The sequence below is a fragment of the Neodiprion virginianus genome, chromosome 4 (assembly GCF_021901495.1).
Source record: "Neodiprion virginianus isolate iyNeoVirg1 chromosome 4, iyNeoVirg1.1, whole genome shotgun sequence".
Lineage (NCBI taxonomy): Eukaryota > Metazoa > Arthropoda > Insecta > Hymenoptera > Diprionidae > Neodiprion > Neodiprion virginianus.
In genome coordinates, this window is record NC_060880.1 from 17045212 (window position 1) to 17064948 (window position 19737).

Here is a 19737-nt window from a genome sequence, read left to right on the forward strand (position 1 = left end):
TTTTTCTGTTCAATTCTTGTTTACAAAGTAAAATTCTCCTTGTGCAAAACTGTAAAACGGTCTCTCTCTTCCTAGCTTCACACATCTTTTAACGTGTACATAACGTGTACATATGTGCACATTGTATATACGTAGGGATCGGGGATAAGGCGGCTTTTTACCTTGTTCCTCAAACCTGCGCTGGCACAGCGAACACTTTGAGTCCCCAAATTCATCGAATTCATCATCATCCTCGTAGTCAGGTATCAGCTGTCCGTCAGCTGCAACATAACAGCTCCTATGTGCCTCCGATTCCCTAACGATCTTCACTCACCTCCATTTTTTCTTATCTTCTTCTATTTGTCTGTTTTTCTTGTTTCCCTTTTTCAATTTACTTCCAACAATTTTTTTTTTTTTTCTACACTATTCTAATGTATATATTAAAATCGTTATTCCATCGTTTATAAGATATACAGATAGGTATATACAATGTGAATAGAAAGTTTCAGAGTTTGCCAAATTATTCTTCCACTATTATAGTTATTGTTATTATTATTATTTTGTTACTTTGAATTTCGTTTTTCTACGCATTTAAATTCTTCTCTCTCACTATTTCACCACACCATCGCACTAATTTCTATCTAGACCAAGCATACCAGCGCTTCACCGTGGTTGGATCCTCGCGAATAATATCGAATCACGTACAATAAGAATGTGGCGGAATAAATAATTCCAACAACTGATCATCGATAAAAAGTGAAACGAAAGAATTTTTTCTGTTTCATTCGGTGAAATGAAACATTTGCTTTCGGTATTGGTTACGTATTACAATATACATACTATGTAATACGGTTATAATGATTGCCTATTTTTATTTTAAATTTATACAGGTATTACATATGTGAATATGCTGTATGTGTGTATAATTGTATAGGAGTTCATTGTACGTAGTACGTCAATGACGAATCGAACCACGGCGAAACAAATTAATTTCTGATGAGAAAAGAAATAAAACGAGAAAACAATCGTATGATCTACAGCGAAAAATCAACGTTCATATACCAACAAGCACAGCCAAAGCTCTATCTGCCTATGCGCATGATGTGAAAGTATGATTGTATAATTTGTACGTGTTCACTATAATGAATGTATGTGCGTGATTACAAGGCGCTGAAATAACGCTGGAAAACGAATCAGTATCAATCAATGTAATGATTATGTGGAATATAACATTTTTTGCAGCCTGTAGTCTCTTTTCTCTTGTGTAGGATCTGAGAGTGTTATTTTACTTAACGTATCTCGCTCATGTGAAATTGACGATAAGTTCTGTTAACTTCCGGAAATACGAGGTTTTCACTATCGGTAAGTATACGCTCGTCACTCGAATCGCAATATTTAATTCAAATCGATGATTCAATTATTGTATTTTTCGCCGATAATAACGAGCAGCAAATTCATGTTACGACAGTTTTTAGTTCTCGGAGAGTGAGAAATGAAGACAGCATTAAAAACTTGCAAGGAATCTACAATTTGGATGAATGAGAGCATAAGAAAATGAAAACTTCAAACCAACTTAAAAAACGAACGTCTCAATCCTTTCCTTTAAAATGATTGGAAAAAATTACAGATAGACGAATTTTTATATCAGAATTACGAGAATATGATTTATTTTTCAATTTATTCGCAAGCCCAGTTCACCAAATTTTTCATACTCCGAAATAAAATTATCGTTTGTAACGGTTCGATATCAAAGTTGAAAAAAGCCCTTTCCACTTCAGCCTTAATTACAGATGGAGTTTGAGATAAAAAGCTAAGAGAAGGTAGCGGCAAATGATTAGAAAAAAAAAACAATTCTGCAACGACGCTGGATACGCGAATTAAGTCTGGTTTCCGGAGCGGCTAGTTTAGCTTATTGATCCGCCCTCGGCATATATATGTATATATATATATACTCAAATGTATACATATATATACAGCATGCTACATAGGTACGAACGTAGCCCAGTTTTTCGTAAAAATAGCCACCTTTGCCACCGCTCAGCGCGGAATTATTCAGCATCTACAAGCGACTGACAAGCTGTGAAATTTGGCGACAACGTATCAGATTCTACAATGTTTCCAAAAAATTTCTACTTTAAAAATTTTCTAACTTTCTTAACAGTGTAATATTGAAATTTGGTAATTTTTTGAGTCGGTAACTCGGCAACAGTGCGGTTTCATTATATCGATGAAAGATTCCTGATTCTTCAAATATTTTTTATCTGCGAGCATAAAAATAAGTTGGGGAAGCAAAGAATGTTTGTTTAATTCGTGTCATGCGCGTTTGCATCTGCAAGTGTGAGTAATGAAAAAATAACATCGAAATGTTTGGAATAATTTCAGAGATAAAAAGCAGAGAGAGAGAGAGAGAGAGAAAGAGAAAGAGGGAGAAAGGGGAGGTTTTGGAGGAGATGGAGGGGGATTTGAGTGAGAGAGATGGAGAAGGGGAGGGTGGGGGTGAAAGAGGGCTTTTCATCACTTACCCCTCCAGCTGGCTTTGATGGGGCAGGGTATGGTTCGGTTCTGAATGAGATATGCGTTCAGGGTGGTCAGACTCGGGCTGGTGCGAAGAGTTCCTTCGTCGTTCTTCCAAACGTAGGTTATCGCCGTTTGCTCGTACGAAACTGGAATATTAAAAGCTCGCTTTGAAAATCTGTCGAGGTGATCGGTTCTTTGCAGGATCAAATTTGATGTAGGTATAGATACAAGCAAGAAAAACTAAAAACAATTGAACTATATTCTTTTCCCATTTGCAACTCACTAGAGATTGAAGGAAATTGAGCTCATCGTAAACTATAACAAATATGTTATGCTACCTGCATTTAATTGCTTGTAGTTTTCGTAATTACTATTACGATTCGTATGCTTTTTGTGAAAAAAATCGACAGGGTCATTTTGGATTTCTCTGCCTCGTAATCGTACGAAAATTATTATAATTATTATTATTATTATTATATTACTTGATTTATGCGAGGAATCAATTGAATATTAGGAATAATTATAATTATAACGATTACACAAAAACTTGACGCATTGATGTGCGTTATTGATTGCCGATGTTTTTTTTTTTTTTTTTTTTTTTTTACAATATATTATTGCTCCAACTTTAAAACAGCCGCACACAGGTTTTTTTTCATACAAGTCTTGATTTAAGTAGTGAAAGTTCGGTGCAAAATTGAGACGGTGATTGTCTTCTCGTTAAGAAAAGCCGAAATAGCATTTTTGCCTTCTCATATTTACTTGACTGGTTACAATCAATTTCTGTTCGTCCATCAGAAAGAATTTTTGATGAGTTATAAAATTTTCGGCAGGAACAAACAGCGTAATTTGAATATTTGAATGTGAAAAGAATACATTCACTTATTCTTCAAGAGTATTTCAAGAATTTTTCCACAACGAAGTGAATAATATGAATTCCTCAGGTGAATCAAAGTTGAAAAAAAATGTCATCGTTCTATTGGTTTTTATTCTTTCATTATTGTTATTAGTCTTTATTTCTTTCTTGGCTAAATATTCTTATTTCGAAAATATCTTAATCAACTTGATCGTGTCTTTTCAGGATATTCATAATTCAAGACAATTGTTATCCCGCATTGTTTGAACATCTTTTATTGCTCCTACTGTGTACGGATATAATAATTTTTCATCGTAGTAGACTAATTTTCCAGTTAATTAAAAAATCAAGTCAGTACAGTACACCGACACCAGCTAGTCGAACTCAAAGTCGAAAAATAATCGAACCGTTGTTCAATGTTGGGGTTCCACCTGAAATGACCGACAAGCACGGATGAGTCGGCAGCTATGAAAGAGAAAAAAAAAGACGAGTAATAAAAAAAAATACAAATAATCCCTCTGAAACCTAACGCCAGCGTTGAATTGGTTAGGATATTCCCGGTAGGATCCAAGCTTGTTGGCTGAAGCGTTAATCTCAGTATCGAGTTACAGAATTTCAGCCTATTTCTTTTCCGTTTCCCCCGTTTTGAAAACGTTTAATTAAAATGAACCGATCAGCGATCCCTTCATTCGCCCCGTTTTTAAACTCATTCCTGCATTGTTTGCTATACATTGAGAAAAATTTCATTTGTTACAGTACTAGAAAAATTCGGTGAAACATTGAACGTTAAAAAAACTATGAATATTGTTGGAATTACGAAAAACGAGGTACAGGTAACCATTTTTCGCTATCGTTGATCCTTTTTTGGTATTTGGCAACGCAAAATCGGTTTTTTTGGTTTACTGAACTTTTTTAGCTAAGCACGACTTTAACGTCAATTTATTGTTGCACAAGCATTAAATTTTCATAACAGTTACAGGAAAATATAGTTACAGTGGGGTGGTCCTTATTTAGGGTATTTTCGAAAATTCCTGCGGACAAGGCGGAAAAAGTTTGCAAAAAAATCAAAAAAAAATGTACGCAAAACTTGAAGCCTGTAGGTCAACTCTAAGAACTGGTTAGTCTAATATATGTATACACTGAGAGGAATTTTTAGTTCCGGTTACTTCTCAGTCCTTAACTATTTTCATTTTTCATATATATATATATGGGTACGTCCAATACTTTTCGACCGCAGCTTGCGGGCTTTTTAGTTACATTCACGATTTTTTCATGGGAGCTCTATGGGACTTAAAGACTCGAATCAAACGGCATTCCCTTTCTCTGACCTTGTATTTTTAAGAAAAAATAGTTCTTTACTCCAAAGCAAAATCCAGTTTAATTAGGACCGTTTTCATGAACTACTATTTTAACAAAATTTCGCATAACTTTGAAACGCTGCCAAGTCAATAATTTTCCAAGTAGACGGCCAACCGACGGCTCAAACATTTCGCCTAGGTATACTTTATCACTACCTACACGAATTATTATTAATTACCACGTTCCTTTTTATATACGGCCTGGCAAAACCAACTGTTTTCTGAAAAATCGCTGTTTTCAGATAGCTGTAACATTTTTCTATCAACTCGAAATCGCTTGAAATTTTTAAGGAATATACTTCATTCTATCCCCAAACAACGCTGAAAATTTCCAGCTAGGAGTCGAAGTTGTTAACGAGCTGTGAATTTTCAAAATGTTCAAGTTTCCCCACATAATATTTCGTATGTATATATATGTGATTTTAATAAATAAAAGGACCACCGCTGGGATGGAGAAAAAAAGATTTTGGTGCTACCTAGTCGAAAAACCCTGTGCTGTTTGTTCTAATTGAGTTTTCGTTGACTCGGGTAGTTTTTAATAACCGTCTTCATATTGGCAAGACTCGGGTAAACAATTTACCGTCGCTGCTTATTGCCTTCTTACGGACTCGAGCATAAATGCCGTTACCCGGTTCCTCCTGCAGAGCTTGGATAAAACACCGAGCCTTGCCGTGCCTGCTATTGTTTTGATTTTAAAATCGTTCCAGGTCAAATAAGGAAACAATCCTATGTCACACAAATTAATGCATACGATGCATTCGCTATTATATTTCAACGATGAAACAAGATTGCTGTATGAATTTACAAAGGAAAATAAGAAAAAATGGTTTTACAAAGTAAAATAAAATTTATGAATACGAAGCTACTCTTATTTTCTGAGCTATTCGTTTTCCCCAATTGCTTTTCTGCTCGTTTTTGCGTTCTGAATAATAATTGACTGTTTATTCTCGCTATGAAAACTACGTTCTTTTGAATTCTTGTATGACTTGGAACAAACCGGTTGCGTTAACTCTAATTTTTCTCTATCTCCTGATTTTTCTGTTTACCTGCTTCTGCTTTTTTAATTTAAATTTATTAAAGTATAATATATGTGTATATATATATATATATATATACTCACTGCTTTCGATGGCGAATGAACACATTGGATCGTCGAAGGGAAATATGTTGAGCCTACCCTGGCACGAAAGTATGAGGTGACGCCTGTAACAGGTTGGAATTTTTCAATCTCAATTCAAAATAAAAATCAAATAATCAGTCTTCTTAACCAAAATTGATTGCATAAATATTGTAATGCATCGGAAAAGTTAAGGTTAAACGGGAATAAAAATTTTACAAATATACATTTTTTTTTCTACAGCTTCGACTTCGAGCAAAAAAATGATGACAGTCTATTCCTGAACTTTACGAGGAGTTTGAAAAATGATCGATGACCGATTAGGGTTAACACAGACACGCACAAACTCTTTTCTAATGTCTGGGGTGTAGCAAGTATTGAAGGGCTGAAGTGGAGCAAGGTAGCTTAATAAAATTGCACACCTCATCAGGTAGTTCACAGTCCCGTTCCTGTATATCCTCAGGGCGAAGTGCACCGGTATTAGGGGATCCTTAAAGTCTCCATGCATAATGAAGTAGGTATCCGGTAGCCAGATATCGTTGTGGTGGTGAATTGCATTCAGGAATTCGTAGCTTGAACGATTGCTGTAACGCAGACGCGGGTCGTACCACTGCTGCTGCAGGAGGAACTCTACCTCATATTTCTGCACCGGCGGAACAACGACGAAATAAGATTAAAACAGAAATTGCCCATTCTCATTACACTAAAGATTGCAAATTTCTGCAATCATAGGTTTGTGGAATTGGGTGGAATTGGACTCTACAGCATGTTTTTATCACCATGTTCGTCAAGGTTATTAAAATTTTTCACGAATATATTTTGTTAATTTCACTTCAACAGTTTCTCTAAGAGTAGTTATTTCAAAACTTACTATCGCGAATAACGGAAGTGTTCAGAAATTCATGTACATGGGATTTTTTATCAATTTATATAGAATTCGGAGTCCAGTTAAATTAGACATAAAATCGACCACGTTCTATTTTTCCAACTCACAGGTTTCTCGGTATTTTTCTTTTTTTCTGCATATATATGAGACCACAACGAAAATACATCCCCTTAATTTATCTATTGAAGAGAAGTTACGGTCTTGGGGTTTGAATTTTTTTTTTTAAATAATATACTCGGAAAATAATTTGCAAAAGTCCCTCAATCTGGCCTTTAAGTATAATTGTTTACAAGCAAAAATTCTATTCCGCTAGAATTTTAATTCTCTTCACACATTACATTAGATAGAGTCAAAAAACAAAGAGGTGATTTTCGTTAGTATTTCCAATTCCACAAGTGAACCGACTATATTTTTTTAAATAGGACAGTGAGACGAATGAGTTTTGTTTGATACTTCTTCTCAAAAGAGTCATGAAAAAAAAAGGTATGACATAAGAATCTAATTTTTCATCTTTTGTTCCGTCAAGACACCAAATTCATTACTTTCTTCAATAAACAAAATGAGAGTATTTGTCTTGGTCACATCTATCCGTATAAAATCGCTCTATCTGTGAATGGAAGAAATAGAGCTTATATTTAATTTGCGTACTTGAGTACCTGTTCTTGTCAATTAATATCATTTTCATATTTTCACGGCCCTAATTGACGATATTCACATGAAATTTCAATTGAAGAATATATATTTAGATTGAAAACTAGTGTTGATATTCAACATCGCGGTATTCATTTTATAAACTTTATTTTTCAAATGAACGGCATAACTTGATCGTTTATAATTGCACTAAGATTTAAAAGTAGATATCAACTTTTGATCTCCATACTACAAGGAATGGCTGTAGAATTACTTCGGATTCCTACAAAAAGCATTTCTACGCAAGGGTGCGTTTCGAAGAACCGCAATTTTTGGCAATTTTTTATTTTATTTGAACAGACACGTAAGAAAATACGCGAAAAAACGAATCAAAACAGACAATAAAGTTACTTGTTTCGCAAAAATTCATACGTAGTAATTAAAATTTCATAAAAATCTGTAAATCTTGAAACTCCCCCCCCCCCCCCCCAAGAACCGAAAAAACGCCAAAGCTTCCGCGAACATGAAACAAGAAAAAAAAAAAAAAAAAAACCAAACGAACACCCTTAATAACCCTTGACGCGATCATTCGACTAGCAAAAAGCAAAATGCCGCCATTCCGTTAGACTCTTACTGCGACGAGAAAAAAAAACATTAATCTTGTTCCTCCAGCCGAGGGTAAAAACCGGATCTTGATAACGTCCGAACAACGATTCATCCAATTTCGGAGAGCAGCCTTGTCCCTGGCCAACCCCACGTTCTGACACCATTTTGGCGTCGACTTTGATCGGGATTAAGTGCTCCTTCATTCCCATCGGACAAAGAGAATTTTCGACAGGCTGCTACTGGGCTACTACTTCTACTACTACCACTTGGTGTCCCGACCTTCCCACTTCTTGTTCGGCTCAAAGGAACTCGCGAGTGGGATTTCAACCTCGAATCTTGACCCCCTCTTGATTCGCTTTTCGAAGAGTCGGTACTTTCATCCCTGTATTTTTTCCTTGTTCTCTCTTCTTATTGTACTTTTCTAAGCGAGTTGGTTGGCCAAAGCGTCAATGTTTTTTATTAATCTTATTAAGAGATAGTCGTAAGTTGAGTATTTATCGAATTTGTATATTTGTAAGATATGAATGCCTCTAAGTTAAAAATACGAAAATAATGGAATTATATTAGCACCAGAAGCAACCAAAAGCGATGCTAGACTTCAAACCGCTTGAATATCGTTAAAATTTCGACAATTCCACTCTGTCTGTTTGAAATATAAAATAACTTCATTTCTGGTGTTGGTACACGGCATTGAAGGGTGAATATAATACTTATTACGATAATAGCAAGATAAGCTTCAGTGTAAGTAATAACACGCATCGAGAGCACCGGGCTCTCAACTCCAAGGAGAGAACTGGGCTCTGAAACCAAATGAAAGTGGACAGAAATAATGTAACTAAATGAAAATAACGTAAATTATCTGGGTTGAACTCACAGTCGAAAGGGAACGACAAGCTTGTAATTGAAAACAAGGGTAACCAAAAGATAGCCGGGATTGAACAGAATGGTAAAGGCAGATATCAAATCTAGTGTAGCTCCAGATCGTACAACCGCACTCGCCGACCACCGAATACAGAATGATATCTGAGCTGTGTTTCGTTGTTCAAAAGCCGGATTACCGATTGTTGTCGTGCGATAGATGTTGGTGGTCGTTAGAGCGTTGTTATGGTCGGGCGGTCAGCTCGTCTCTGATACATGGATTCGGAAGCAAAGGCCTTGACGTGGACTGAGTTTACTTCCAAATTCAAACACACTCTTCAATGGCTGATTTTTATTAGAAGACTATTTTTTACAAAGCAACTAAAACACATTTACTTTCCATGAGGTGAAATGGAAGATTGCTATTCGTCGATCAAAATCAACGCCTATGCAATGCTGCAAGATTGAATGCTTTAAGATGCCAAGAGATAACAGAAGGTTCTGATGAATATGTAGAAAATAGTTTTTTGAAAAATATTAGCCATCATAGGGTGAAATTGAACAAATCTACAACATTTTTTTTTTAACAATTTTAAGTCAATTTGAAATGAAGCATCGATTTCTAAGTTTTTGTTTTGTAATCACAGTATCTTATATCATTGTATTTGGAAAAAAAAATCGTATTACTTTACGAATATAATAACTCCATAAATACTCGGTGAAGTACAACCATCTCGTGATAAAACTAATAAAAAGTATCGATTTTGGCCAATCAACCTTCTCAATTCTGTCTTGCTCTAATTTACCATTAACTTGATAACGTTTATGTGTATACAATATTAAAAAATTACCAAGCTTGATTCGTCCGGCGAAGCCAGACTCAATAGCAGCACGCTTACATTCACGGTCAGAGTGCCTGAAACACATCAACAAATTCACTATCAACAATTTTTGCAGAATACTTTGCACGATGCTTGAATAAAAATTGCTGCACCTGTAAGTCTGCATACGTCGAAGTAAACAAATTTTTCATATCGCTCATCGTTATCGAGTATTGCATGGAATTTGAAGAGCCAAAAACGTGAAGAAAGAAAACAAAAAAAAAATTAGTCCGTTTCCACATTTTTTTCCATATAAAAGAGGAAGAACATTTTTAGTCCCGAGTTGAGTGAAAAATTCTAAAATTTTTATGGCACTTTTAAAATTCCATCTTGCACTGGATAACAATGAACCCTCGTCTGAGGTCTCAGGTCTTGAGCACCAACGTGAAACAAAAGCATAGAGGACAGTGGCACAGAGATAGAGGGAGAAACACTGAATGGGGGAGTGAATTTTATCTTTAAAAATTGTCGTGGAAGTGGAAGATCCAGCGACTTGACTGTAAATAAAGCTTTCAGATCCGTGTCTCGTTTCAAGTAGTACGTACAATATATCAACGACACTCTCGATCACTCCAGCAATGAATTATAAAAGGACTCGACGTATAACCACTCGTGAATTCTAGGCGATTTTTTTTTTTTTTTCCTCTCATATTCTTCTTCATTACTCGCCGTTTCGTACTTACGAATGTCTCTAAAATAAGAACCATAGCCTTGAAGTTTCGGTGATCTTTCGTTGGGAGTTCGACAAAAAGAAAAGGAAATAATATCATTGCTGAAATGACGATATCGAAATCCAATTTTTCTAGATCACTTGAATTCATTGCATGATTATATACATAGAACACATCAATTATTCACGTTTGTGTAACGAGACAGTTATAGGAGATTAATATTTTCCGACGAAACTATTCATTTAAAATAATTTCTGCGACAACGTTATTACCGTTACATAATATTGTGCTTTTGCGTCATTATCTTTGGTTTGAATACTGAATTTTAACTATTTTAGTTTCTTGTTTTATCACCGATTATTTATAATTCTGTCGAAAATCCGAAAAGATATAAATAGTAAATATTGGAAGAATTTTCTGATCATAATTGTAACGGAGTTTACATTATTTTAATGACTGAGAAAACGTATTAGATAATCCAAGAACGAACAAGCAAACACTTCAAAGTTCGCACAATGATTTAACACGATGGTTTAATAACTTAGTGGAATTAAACTTTTTTGCAAATGATTTTTAATCCAAGAAATCGCGAACTTTCAAAGTTATACGAAATGCCAAATCCCGTATATGTTTAATCGGGCAGTTGATTAACAATCTCCCGATCAATGGATCGATTTGATCACGTATTCACGTGTCGCCGCTCATCCGAAGAGTAACGGCGAGGCTTGTTATTAAATTTTGATGTACCAAAGACCATTATGTATCATAAATACCTCCACCTTATGAATACTATTAAAAATAGACAATTTCTAGGTGTATAGCTGAAGCTAGAAAGCTGTAACAACGTAAAGCAATTTTTTTCATGCCACAGTGCGCATGCGCATCTCGTTGACAAAGCTTCGAAGTTCAGACTAGGTAAACTCATTATTGGAACGAAATTTAAACACTATTCATTCGGCACTAAATCATGTCTCGAATTAGCCACCTGAAATAATTCTTTCCCTCGAACCCTTGTCAACGTTTTAATAAAAACAATCATTATACAAGCCATATGTTTGCAGAACATCAATCAATGCAATCTACTATGATATAATGTAATACTTGTTCATCACAATATTCAATATATATACTTATGTAGTTACATATGATGTAATAGGTATAAACAACGTATACGTAAGGCGCATGTGAACCAGCCAGAAATTAAAAGATTTCAACAGTCGTCAATAATAAATGACATAATTTGATTCTGATATATTTTTTTATAAAATCGGTTTTTTCGTGGTTGATTTACAGAGCGAGAAGAATAAAAAACACTCGATTCGATTGCTATTCCGATAATCTTCTTTTATTAAACACCATATCGAGGAAGTTTTAGTTACGAATATAATGACGATACCACATGTGAGCTAGATTGAATCATTCTGCGGACGAAAAGTGGATAAAAAAAAAATCGATACATATGTAATTCCGCCGTAATTGTCATACAACAAGATGAAACAGTTTTTTGTTTTTTAATACTTATCTGCTGGTGGATGATGATGAGAAGAAAAGAGACGAAAATATGATGAATACATGAGGAAAGTAATGTTCGATTTATATATGTTGTTTCTCTTTTTTTTTTAAAAAAAAAAAGGATTGATCCACTGTGTTAATTAATCGTTGTTATGTCTATCTCTAACTTGAATCGTACATAGACAGCCGATGGCTAATTGAACACGGCGGTGATTATTGGTGACTTTAATGGAATTACACTTTTTCCCATATCTAACGGTTCTTATACGTATCCACAAAGTGGATATTGGTATTTCCGTTCACTTGAGTGGCTTTGTCGACTCTTAATCGTGTCACGCCTGGCGAGAAATTAGGATAACATGTAATACGACGTAAAGTGGAACAAAGAAAATCCAAGGGAGGTGGGGAAAAGAGGAAGGGTGAACAAAGGAAATAAGCAGAAAATAGAAAAAATAGAAAAAAGAGAGAGAAAGAAGTAAAGAAACAAGGGGTCAATATGCAATTATCTCAGTTCACAAAAGTCGACGTGATGAATCGAGTTACGTGCAGCTTGTGCGTGATTATATCAGCCTAGTTGCTAAATAGAAACGTGCAAAATATCCCGATCACGAGCCTCACGATTTTATGTGTAAGAAAGTGTCAGTAGCGTGACAAAAAAATCGATGATGTTATAATTTCATAACGGTGTTGAAAGTTTGTATGTACAGTGGCTCGCGATGTTCGATGCGGAATTGAAAGAGAATTTCAACGAGCATTGTCCAGTAAAAAATTGTTTAAAATAGAAGACCGATGGGAAAAAAACTAAGTTCAAAAATTTTGACCAAAAGTCGGACAAGTGAAATTTTATTGAAAGTGAAAGAAAAGAACTAGCTTCGGACTACGTGAATGTTCCCACTTTTTTTAAACCACAAAATTGCATTACGTTCTCAATTTTACCAGAACATAGTTTCTATTTTGTTTCTAAATGGATTTTCCGGCAATTGTGCGAAAGAAATTATGCGACTGAAATCGCTCGCGAACAGAAGAAAAACTTCATGTCAGGCAATACTGAATTCACGAAAAATTCATTTGCGAACAAACGAAGCTGTGATTCGTATACAAATTTGGCCGACTGTCTGTTCTTCATATTGAAATACAAAAAAATACTACGGGGTGAGATAAATGTGCCAGAATCAATGCGATTTTTCGAGGAGTTATTTCAACAATAAATCGAGATTGATTCATTTTAATCGGAGCTTTTGAAGCTTTCATCCATATTAAACAACTTTTTTCAATTACTCATAATGTTTATGAAATTTTCTGATAAACCTGGGCGCGATTAATATTATGATCGGACATTCTTCGAAGTGTTGGAAATTCTATTTCAAAGTTACTTAAAAAATTCGCTCAAAACTGCTAAGAAATATCTTGCGACATTTTTTAGATATCATTCGGGTGGTTCGAAATAGTTACGAAATCGATAAAATGGGTTTTCAAGTTACTGAGATTGATCGGTCAGTTAAAATATGAGTCGGATAGTTTCATTATCATAATATCGTTTAGTCAAAATTGGAATGCAAGAAACAATTCTGCATATGACGATTCCAAGCATTTGAGACACTGTGAAATCAACGTAAATTCTCCGCAAGGTTAACCATTCCTAAAAGCATGCACCTACGCTCAGTGAAGATGTTTTTTAAACACGTTTTATTAGATCTCAAATGATTTTAATTCACTTGGAGTCAGTTAAAATCGTAAGTCACGTTTCGTTGATTGGGGCCACTTAAAGTCAGACGATATCTTGTAAGTAATATTCATTTTAATTGATCTCAAGTGAACAATTCAAATTTCAAAAGTCACTCGAAGTCATTCGTCAACGTCTTCAGAACTTACTTCAAGTTTTCTCTCAACACGTCACTTTGAGACTCACTGTATTACAGTCGTAGAGTTCCCAGAACCGTGCTTAACGAGGTGCAAGCTTTTATGGCAGAATAATCAACCTTTTTGAATTCCATTAACTCACCGACACAAAGTTTCTTGATCATAAAACTAATATGAAATGAACAACAAAGTCACATTTGTCCAGGTTAGAAACGTGTCTTTAGTGTACACAAATCTTTGTATGAAGCGAGTAATGATGCTGATTTGTTTGAAGGTACGGAGAAAAATGGAGAAAGACAGAGATACAGTGATAAAAAAAAAAGTGAAGGGATCAAGGTAAAAAAGGTGTATTTAAGTATAAAGCTAAAACACGGATGTAGGTCAGGGATTCTGAACCGATTAGAGCATAGTTTTATCGATCTAACGACTCAAAGTGGTGTAACCAAAACATTGACGGCAGTGGAATGGCTAACGATTCATAAAATGGCTCTGCCGTTCCCCTCGTTATCCACTGAGATGAATTAGTCACGGTGAGAGGTGATCGAATGCTGCGATAAAACTGCCGAATGCAGATGATTGATTGGTGCACATGGATAGTTCAATATTAAATAAAAAAAAAAAAAAAAAATTCACGAAAAACAATAAGAAACACCGTAAAACATTCCTTTAATATCTTCTTTTTTTTCAATGAAATCTAATCATTGTTGGGAGTATGGCTGGAGAACGAGAGAATGATGAGGTGCGGTTGGGGATCGACTGCAGGGTGAACATCTAATACTAACACATATCGCAATAATTCGAAGGATGTCCCGCAGTCAAGATTGGAGGGTGAATTTTGTAAGCGCATGGTTCAGTGAGACCCTGGGTTTACACATCGTGACCACACACAGCAAACACTGAATTCATCACACACGGCGTGTATGTATTTGAAAGTGTAAAACACATCTGGGTATGTAGGTATAAAAATGTACAATATAGAATAGTACGACAAACGATCAACGAAAATTCTGGGGTTAAGATCAAGTGCGCAACCATTAACGCGGCACTATTTTGATAGTGCTACTCTGAACGTCTCATGCCAGAAAAGGTGGAAAGCTGTGTACCAGTGATTCAGTGTTATTGGATTGCTGATTTCGCACCCGACTTCGACACTTTACGTAATTTTACGTAAATCTTCGTGAAGTGCGGACACCAGACTTCACAAATGGTAGATTCTTCTGAGCTATGAGCTATACTACTGAAAATCGTTCCTCTTCAGTTAAATTAGAAGAGTTCTAGTAATGTAATCGTACCGATTGTGGGCAGTTATTTCATGGAAACGACTAAAGACGTTGTTACTTTGACGTTGTGGAACCTCCGATTGAATTTTGACTCGTAGTATAAAACATGCCAAAGACAGTTGAGAGGAAGAGTAACGTAGGTGTCTTATTTATCCAGAACCAGAAGTGATTCTGCATGAGTTGATGATGATTGACGTACCGCTATTGACTGAAAGCTGGTAGAGAGCGAACCAATTCCTTTTCTGCGATAAGACATCAGGTCTAAAATCCAAACCACCACAGCTACAGCCATTCAAAGTTAATCCATCATGCTGTAATTACCCTCAGATATCGCTATAACACCGTTTGCATGCCGTTCTTTCTTAATCATAGCACGCTTTTTAAATTCCATTCTGTCACTCTACTTTTTTTCTTTCATTTCTCATTTCATCTCGCATCTAACTTCCTAATAAACACTAAAAGGGAACCACGAAGCACTTGTCTTAACCCCAGCAATGTAAGACACGTGGCTGCGGGATTCCATTTGGAACTTGTGCGCTCTGAAACTGTACCACAATTTGTACAGAATCTAAGTAATCTCCTAATGGCGTGAAAATTGGCTCAAACAAGAAAACGAGCGCCGGTCTGCTTAGCCCTTGACCATGCTTTCCCCGCAACTCGTCTTCGCAATCTTATCGTTAATTGGATCAAGGAAAGCTGAGATAATTCGGAAAACGGAAATTCGTAGAACGTTTCCGGGTTCAATTTGATCAGTGAATCGTCGATTCAACCGGATGTAACAATCGGCTACCGCCACCGTTCGTATTGAATTGGGTAGTGGTGTGCGATTTAGAAACCATGTTTCACATGCTTCTCTCGGATCACGATGAAATTTTTTTTTGCCACCTCCTTCCGTCGAAGAGAAGGTCCTTGTAAAGTATTACGGTCCAATTTCGAATAAAAAGAATTACGAATTAAAGAAATTTTTATGCTAACCGATAATTTTGCATGCGGAATTCGCACCTTGTACCAGAAATTCAAGTGTTCGAATATTTTGAAGATGCTTTTCTCAATTTGAAATATCCCCTTCTCTTGTGCCGTGGACGAGTAATTCAAAAAAGAATTCTGTTTACTGTTTAGCCAACATACATTTTATCTAATGACTGGGAAAATGTTGTATCTCAGTTTAGCGCTTTGTTCCACAATGGACTCCACAGTCGAACATCTGTACAATCTACACGTAATTGCTAAACAGAGAGAAACCACATCTCCACAAAGTATATGTATATAATATGTATACTGGAGTGTGAATTTGCACGACCATCACCGACATCATCGTCAAGACGAACCTATACATAAATAATATACCTGCATATCCTACATTATGATAATTATTATTCGTTCGCCCGCTTTTTTTTTCTTCTTTGCTTTTTATATACCGGGAAAATCTCTTGAAACTTGAAAATCAACCGCGCATTCGCGAGTTTTGTCGGCTGTTCATGCAGGCTCGCCATCCAGAGTTTTCAGCTGTCAAACTGTTTCTGGTGGCGATGTATTTGATACGAATTTTCGAGGTGAGAATCTCAAATAATTGAGGTAGCGACTCGGAAGGGTTTGAGAAGCATTTGTTATTGGGTCGGAAAGTTGATTCTTCAACGAACGGTCGGAATTTAATGCTTATGCTCTTTGAAAACTCAAACGTACACATTTTGCGTACGTTGGCTGGCCTGCATCGCAGACAAGAATATGGCTGCGGGAAGATTTCGCCGACCAATGAGATTGAATTATTTGGCGCATGCGCGGTTGATTTTCAAGTTTCAAGAGATTGTCTCGGTATGTATACATATATATGTAATACACCGTCAGCTTTTCTGACAGCGGAACGATCTACGAGCCTGCGGCAGGCAACCGTAGTTACAACTTATGCCCAGGTCGATCACCGTGTCCCGCCACCTCATTACCGCGCTTCATAACTAAATTGGATGACAGTCCTATTCTTAACTGCCTCATTATTACCTGAGGTGATTGTCTGTGTTAAGATTTCCATCATATTCCACATTCCCTAATATTCAGATTATTTTGACAAATAATGTTTGCTCAACCTAAACATTAGCTGTAACTCCGGTTGCCTGCCGCAGGCTCATGGCTCGTTCCGCGGTTAGAAAAACTCACGGTACGTAGTTCAACAATCAAATCAAATGAATAATCAATCCTCGTAATCATTATTTTTATATTATATTCAACAGTGGGACGGACCGCGGAGATGGGTGCGGAGATTTTCGTGCGGCATGAAGTTGTTATTGATGTTCTTGTTCTGGTTCGGATTGCGGGGTGTTGGCGTTGATTGATTCGTCAACGATGCCACGTCGCTTGGCTGTCGCATCCCACAGCAAAAGTCCGCATCTGTAACACCAACGAACCCGTAGGGCAACCCGTAGCGCTGAGATGATCCTGATCTCAACATTTCATCATCATCATCATCATCATCATCATCATCATCATCACCATCGTCATCATCATCATCAACGTCATCATTATCATCATCATCATCATCATCACCATCAGCTCTTGGTGATCCAGGATTGAAACTTCGGCGCTCCAATTATAATCCCATACCATACATTTAATCATCATCGTTTATCGTTACTCTATGCATATAGTATATGTATATATATATATATATATATACATATCATTTCGAATTATGAAATGTATATATATCCACGTATCTTTCGTGGTCTGGATAACAGTATAATAATAATAATAATAATAACAATAATAATACTAACAGTTTACATAATAACAGATACAAAGGTATATGTGTGCATTTGTGTGTATGTGTGTGTAAGTTTTTGATACTTTTACATACATTTTTGACGTATGACAAATTTTCTTTCGGATTTGAAAACAATGTAATAAAACAGAATCAATCAAGAGAGCAATGAAAAAAGCAGTAAAAAACTTACCTGGATTCATTTAGCTCCAATTTTAAGCGATTGCTACTTTATCATTTTAATTCCGCTGTCAGGCCATCACTTACTACGCGTTGTATAAGCAATACTCATTACGAGGGTGAATTTTCTCTTCTTTTCATCATTTGAAAAGTAGTCACAGATTAAAACCGTTCTTCTAATTTGGGTCTTTACGGAAAATTTTTCTGTGATATATGCAAACTATCTTTACAGCGCCAGTTTGGTATGAATTTTTTCACTATGCAATGCAATTAAACACTTAATTCTGTACTACGAATGAATCAAATTCGTCGAACATTTTGTTTTTCAAACAATTTTCGGCAAGCACGGTACAAACATCACCGATGAAATCGAAATAAAAATTGCCAATTGACAAAGTTATTGAAAACTAGAATTCCATTGTATTGAAAAGAGTTCGGCAATCTTTCATAAAATCTATGCGGACAAAAAAAATGAATCAATTGTCATTCGGTTACTGTAATGAAAGTTTCAAGTACTGTAAATTATTCTCATTTCATTGTATCGACGCCGAAATCTCGCTGCTCAATGTTAGAGACGGAAATATTTGTTTTGTGTATAATCCACGAGAAATTTTACAACGAGAATCCAATAGGTCAACATAGAAATGGATTTTTCGGATACAATTTGAGCACCGTGCGAGTGTCGTACACTGATTATTTATACTTCAGATTAGTCCGAAAAATCGTACACGTATTATCTTGTACATAATTCACAGAGTAGGTACGTATCTACAATATCTAATCCGAGGAGCAGGTGACGGCTTTAAAGTGGAAATTCAATTTGCATAACAATCGCCCCAATGATACGTACAAGGTGTCCGTGAAGCGTGTTATTTCTACCACTTTGATTTACCGCATTCGGCGATTTACATCTCCAAGAGATAATTTCACACGTGTATCTTCGTCCATGATTGGGTTATAGAAATGGGGTATCGGACTGATTGTGATTTCGGGTTTTAATGAATGGCTGCGGTTGTGTGATCGTGGAGCAGTGTTACTGATTGAATATATTATTGTATACAAACACAATTTTCGAATTGTTCTGTTAGATTAATCAGACGAACTCATAACAAACGATAACATACTTCAATTAACTGATTTCATTGGGGAACGAAGTCGATTAATCATCGATAAACAGTGCAAATATAACTCATTTTCATATCAGGTTCTAATGTTTGCGTTAATAATGATTTTGATGTTTCCAAAAACCCCTTCAATTATTTTTCTTCAATTTCATCTGTACCTGAACAATACGTACGTGGATTAAGACATTGGAGAAGAAGTGAAATGTTGGGCCAACATTTTTGATTTTGCATTCCGATTTGAGAAATAAACGATAACTACATTTTAATAGAAAATAAACAATTCAAGTATATCGATACGATGTTAAAATTTTTGCTACAATTACTTGTGAAAAATTCTTTAACCTGAGAGACGTTTGTTTCTACAAGCGCATATCTATCCTATCAGAGTCATCGATTAAGTCTCGTTGTATGCAAAAACGGTAAAGGAAGAAGGAATGAAAATGAAAACAACCAAAAACGTCAGGCATTATTACGCCCTTTAAATTTTCCGCTAGATCTATTCGCATCGCATGAATTCGTTCCGCGTATTTACATGAATATGTATGTATGATCCTAAGCCCTAAAGTTTCTACTCGATATCGGAGATGAATGCTGAATAATGCATCTTTGACGGTGCTCGGCTCGTCTTAACGCCCGACGAGAGGATTGAATCCGTGCCGGTTACACGGAA

The 19737-nt window shown here is 35.9% G+C and overlaps 1 protein-coding gene across 11 annotated transcripts in view; it reads right to left on the reverse strand.

The window, feature by feature from the left end:
• The window catches only part of LOC124302033 (glutamate-gated chloride channel), a 95570-nt gene that overhangs the window by 12501 nt on the left and 63332 nt on the right, over positions 1–19737 (reverse strand). For 5 of the 11 annotated variants that reach the window (XM_046757787.1, XM_046757786.1, XM_046757785.1 and 2 more), the window contains exons 5-8: positions 9659–9723; positions 6250–6470; positions 5831–5913; positions 2502–2642 (exon numbers count right to left, since the gene is read on the reverse strand). In XM_046757787.1, the coding sequence (XP_046613743.1) occupies positions 2502–2642; positions 5831–5913; positions 6250–6470; positions 9659–9723 (510 nt within the window). Of the gene's footprint in view, positions 1–161; positions 261–2501; positions 2643–5830; positions 5914–6249; positions 6471–9658; positions 9724–17246; positions 17394–19737 lie in introns of all 11 variants that reach the window. The other 6 variants (XM_046757780.1, XM_046757779.1, XM_046757778.1 and 3 more) reach the window with 3 other exon arrangements.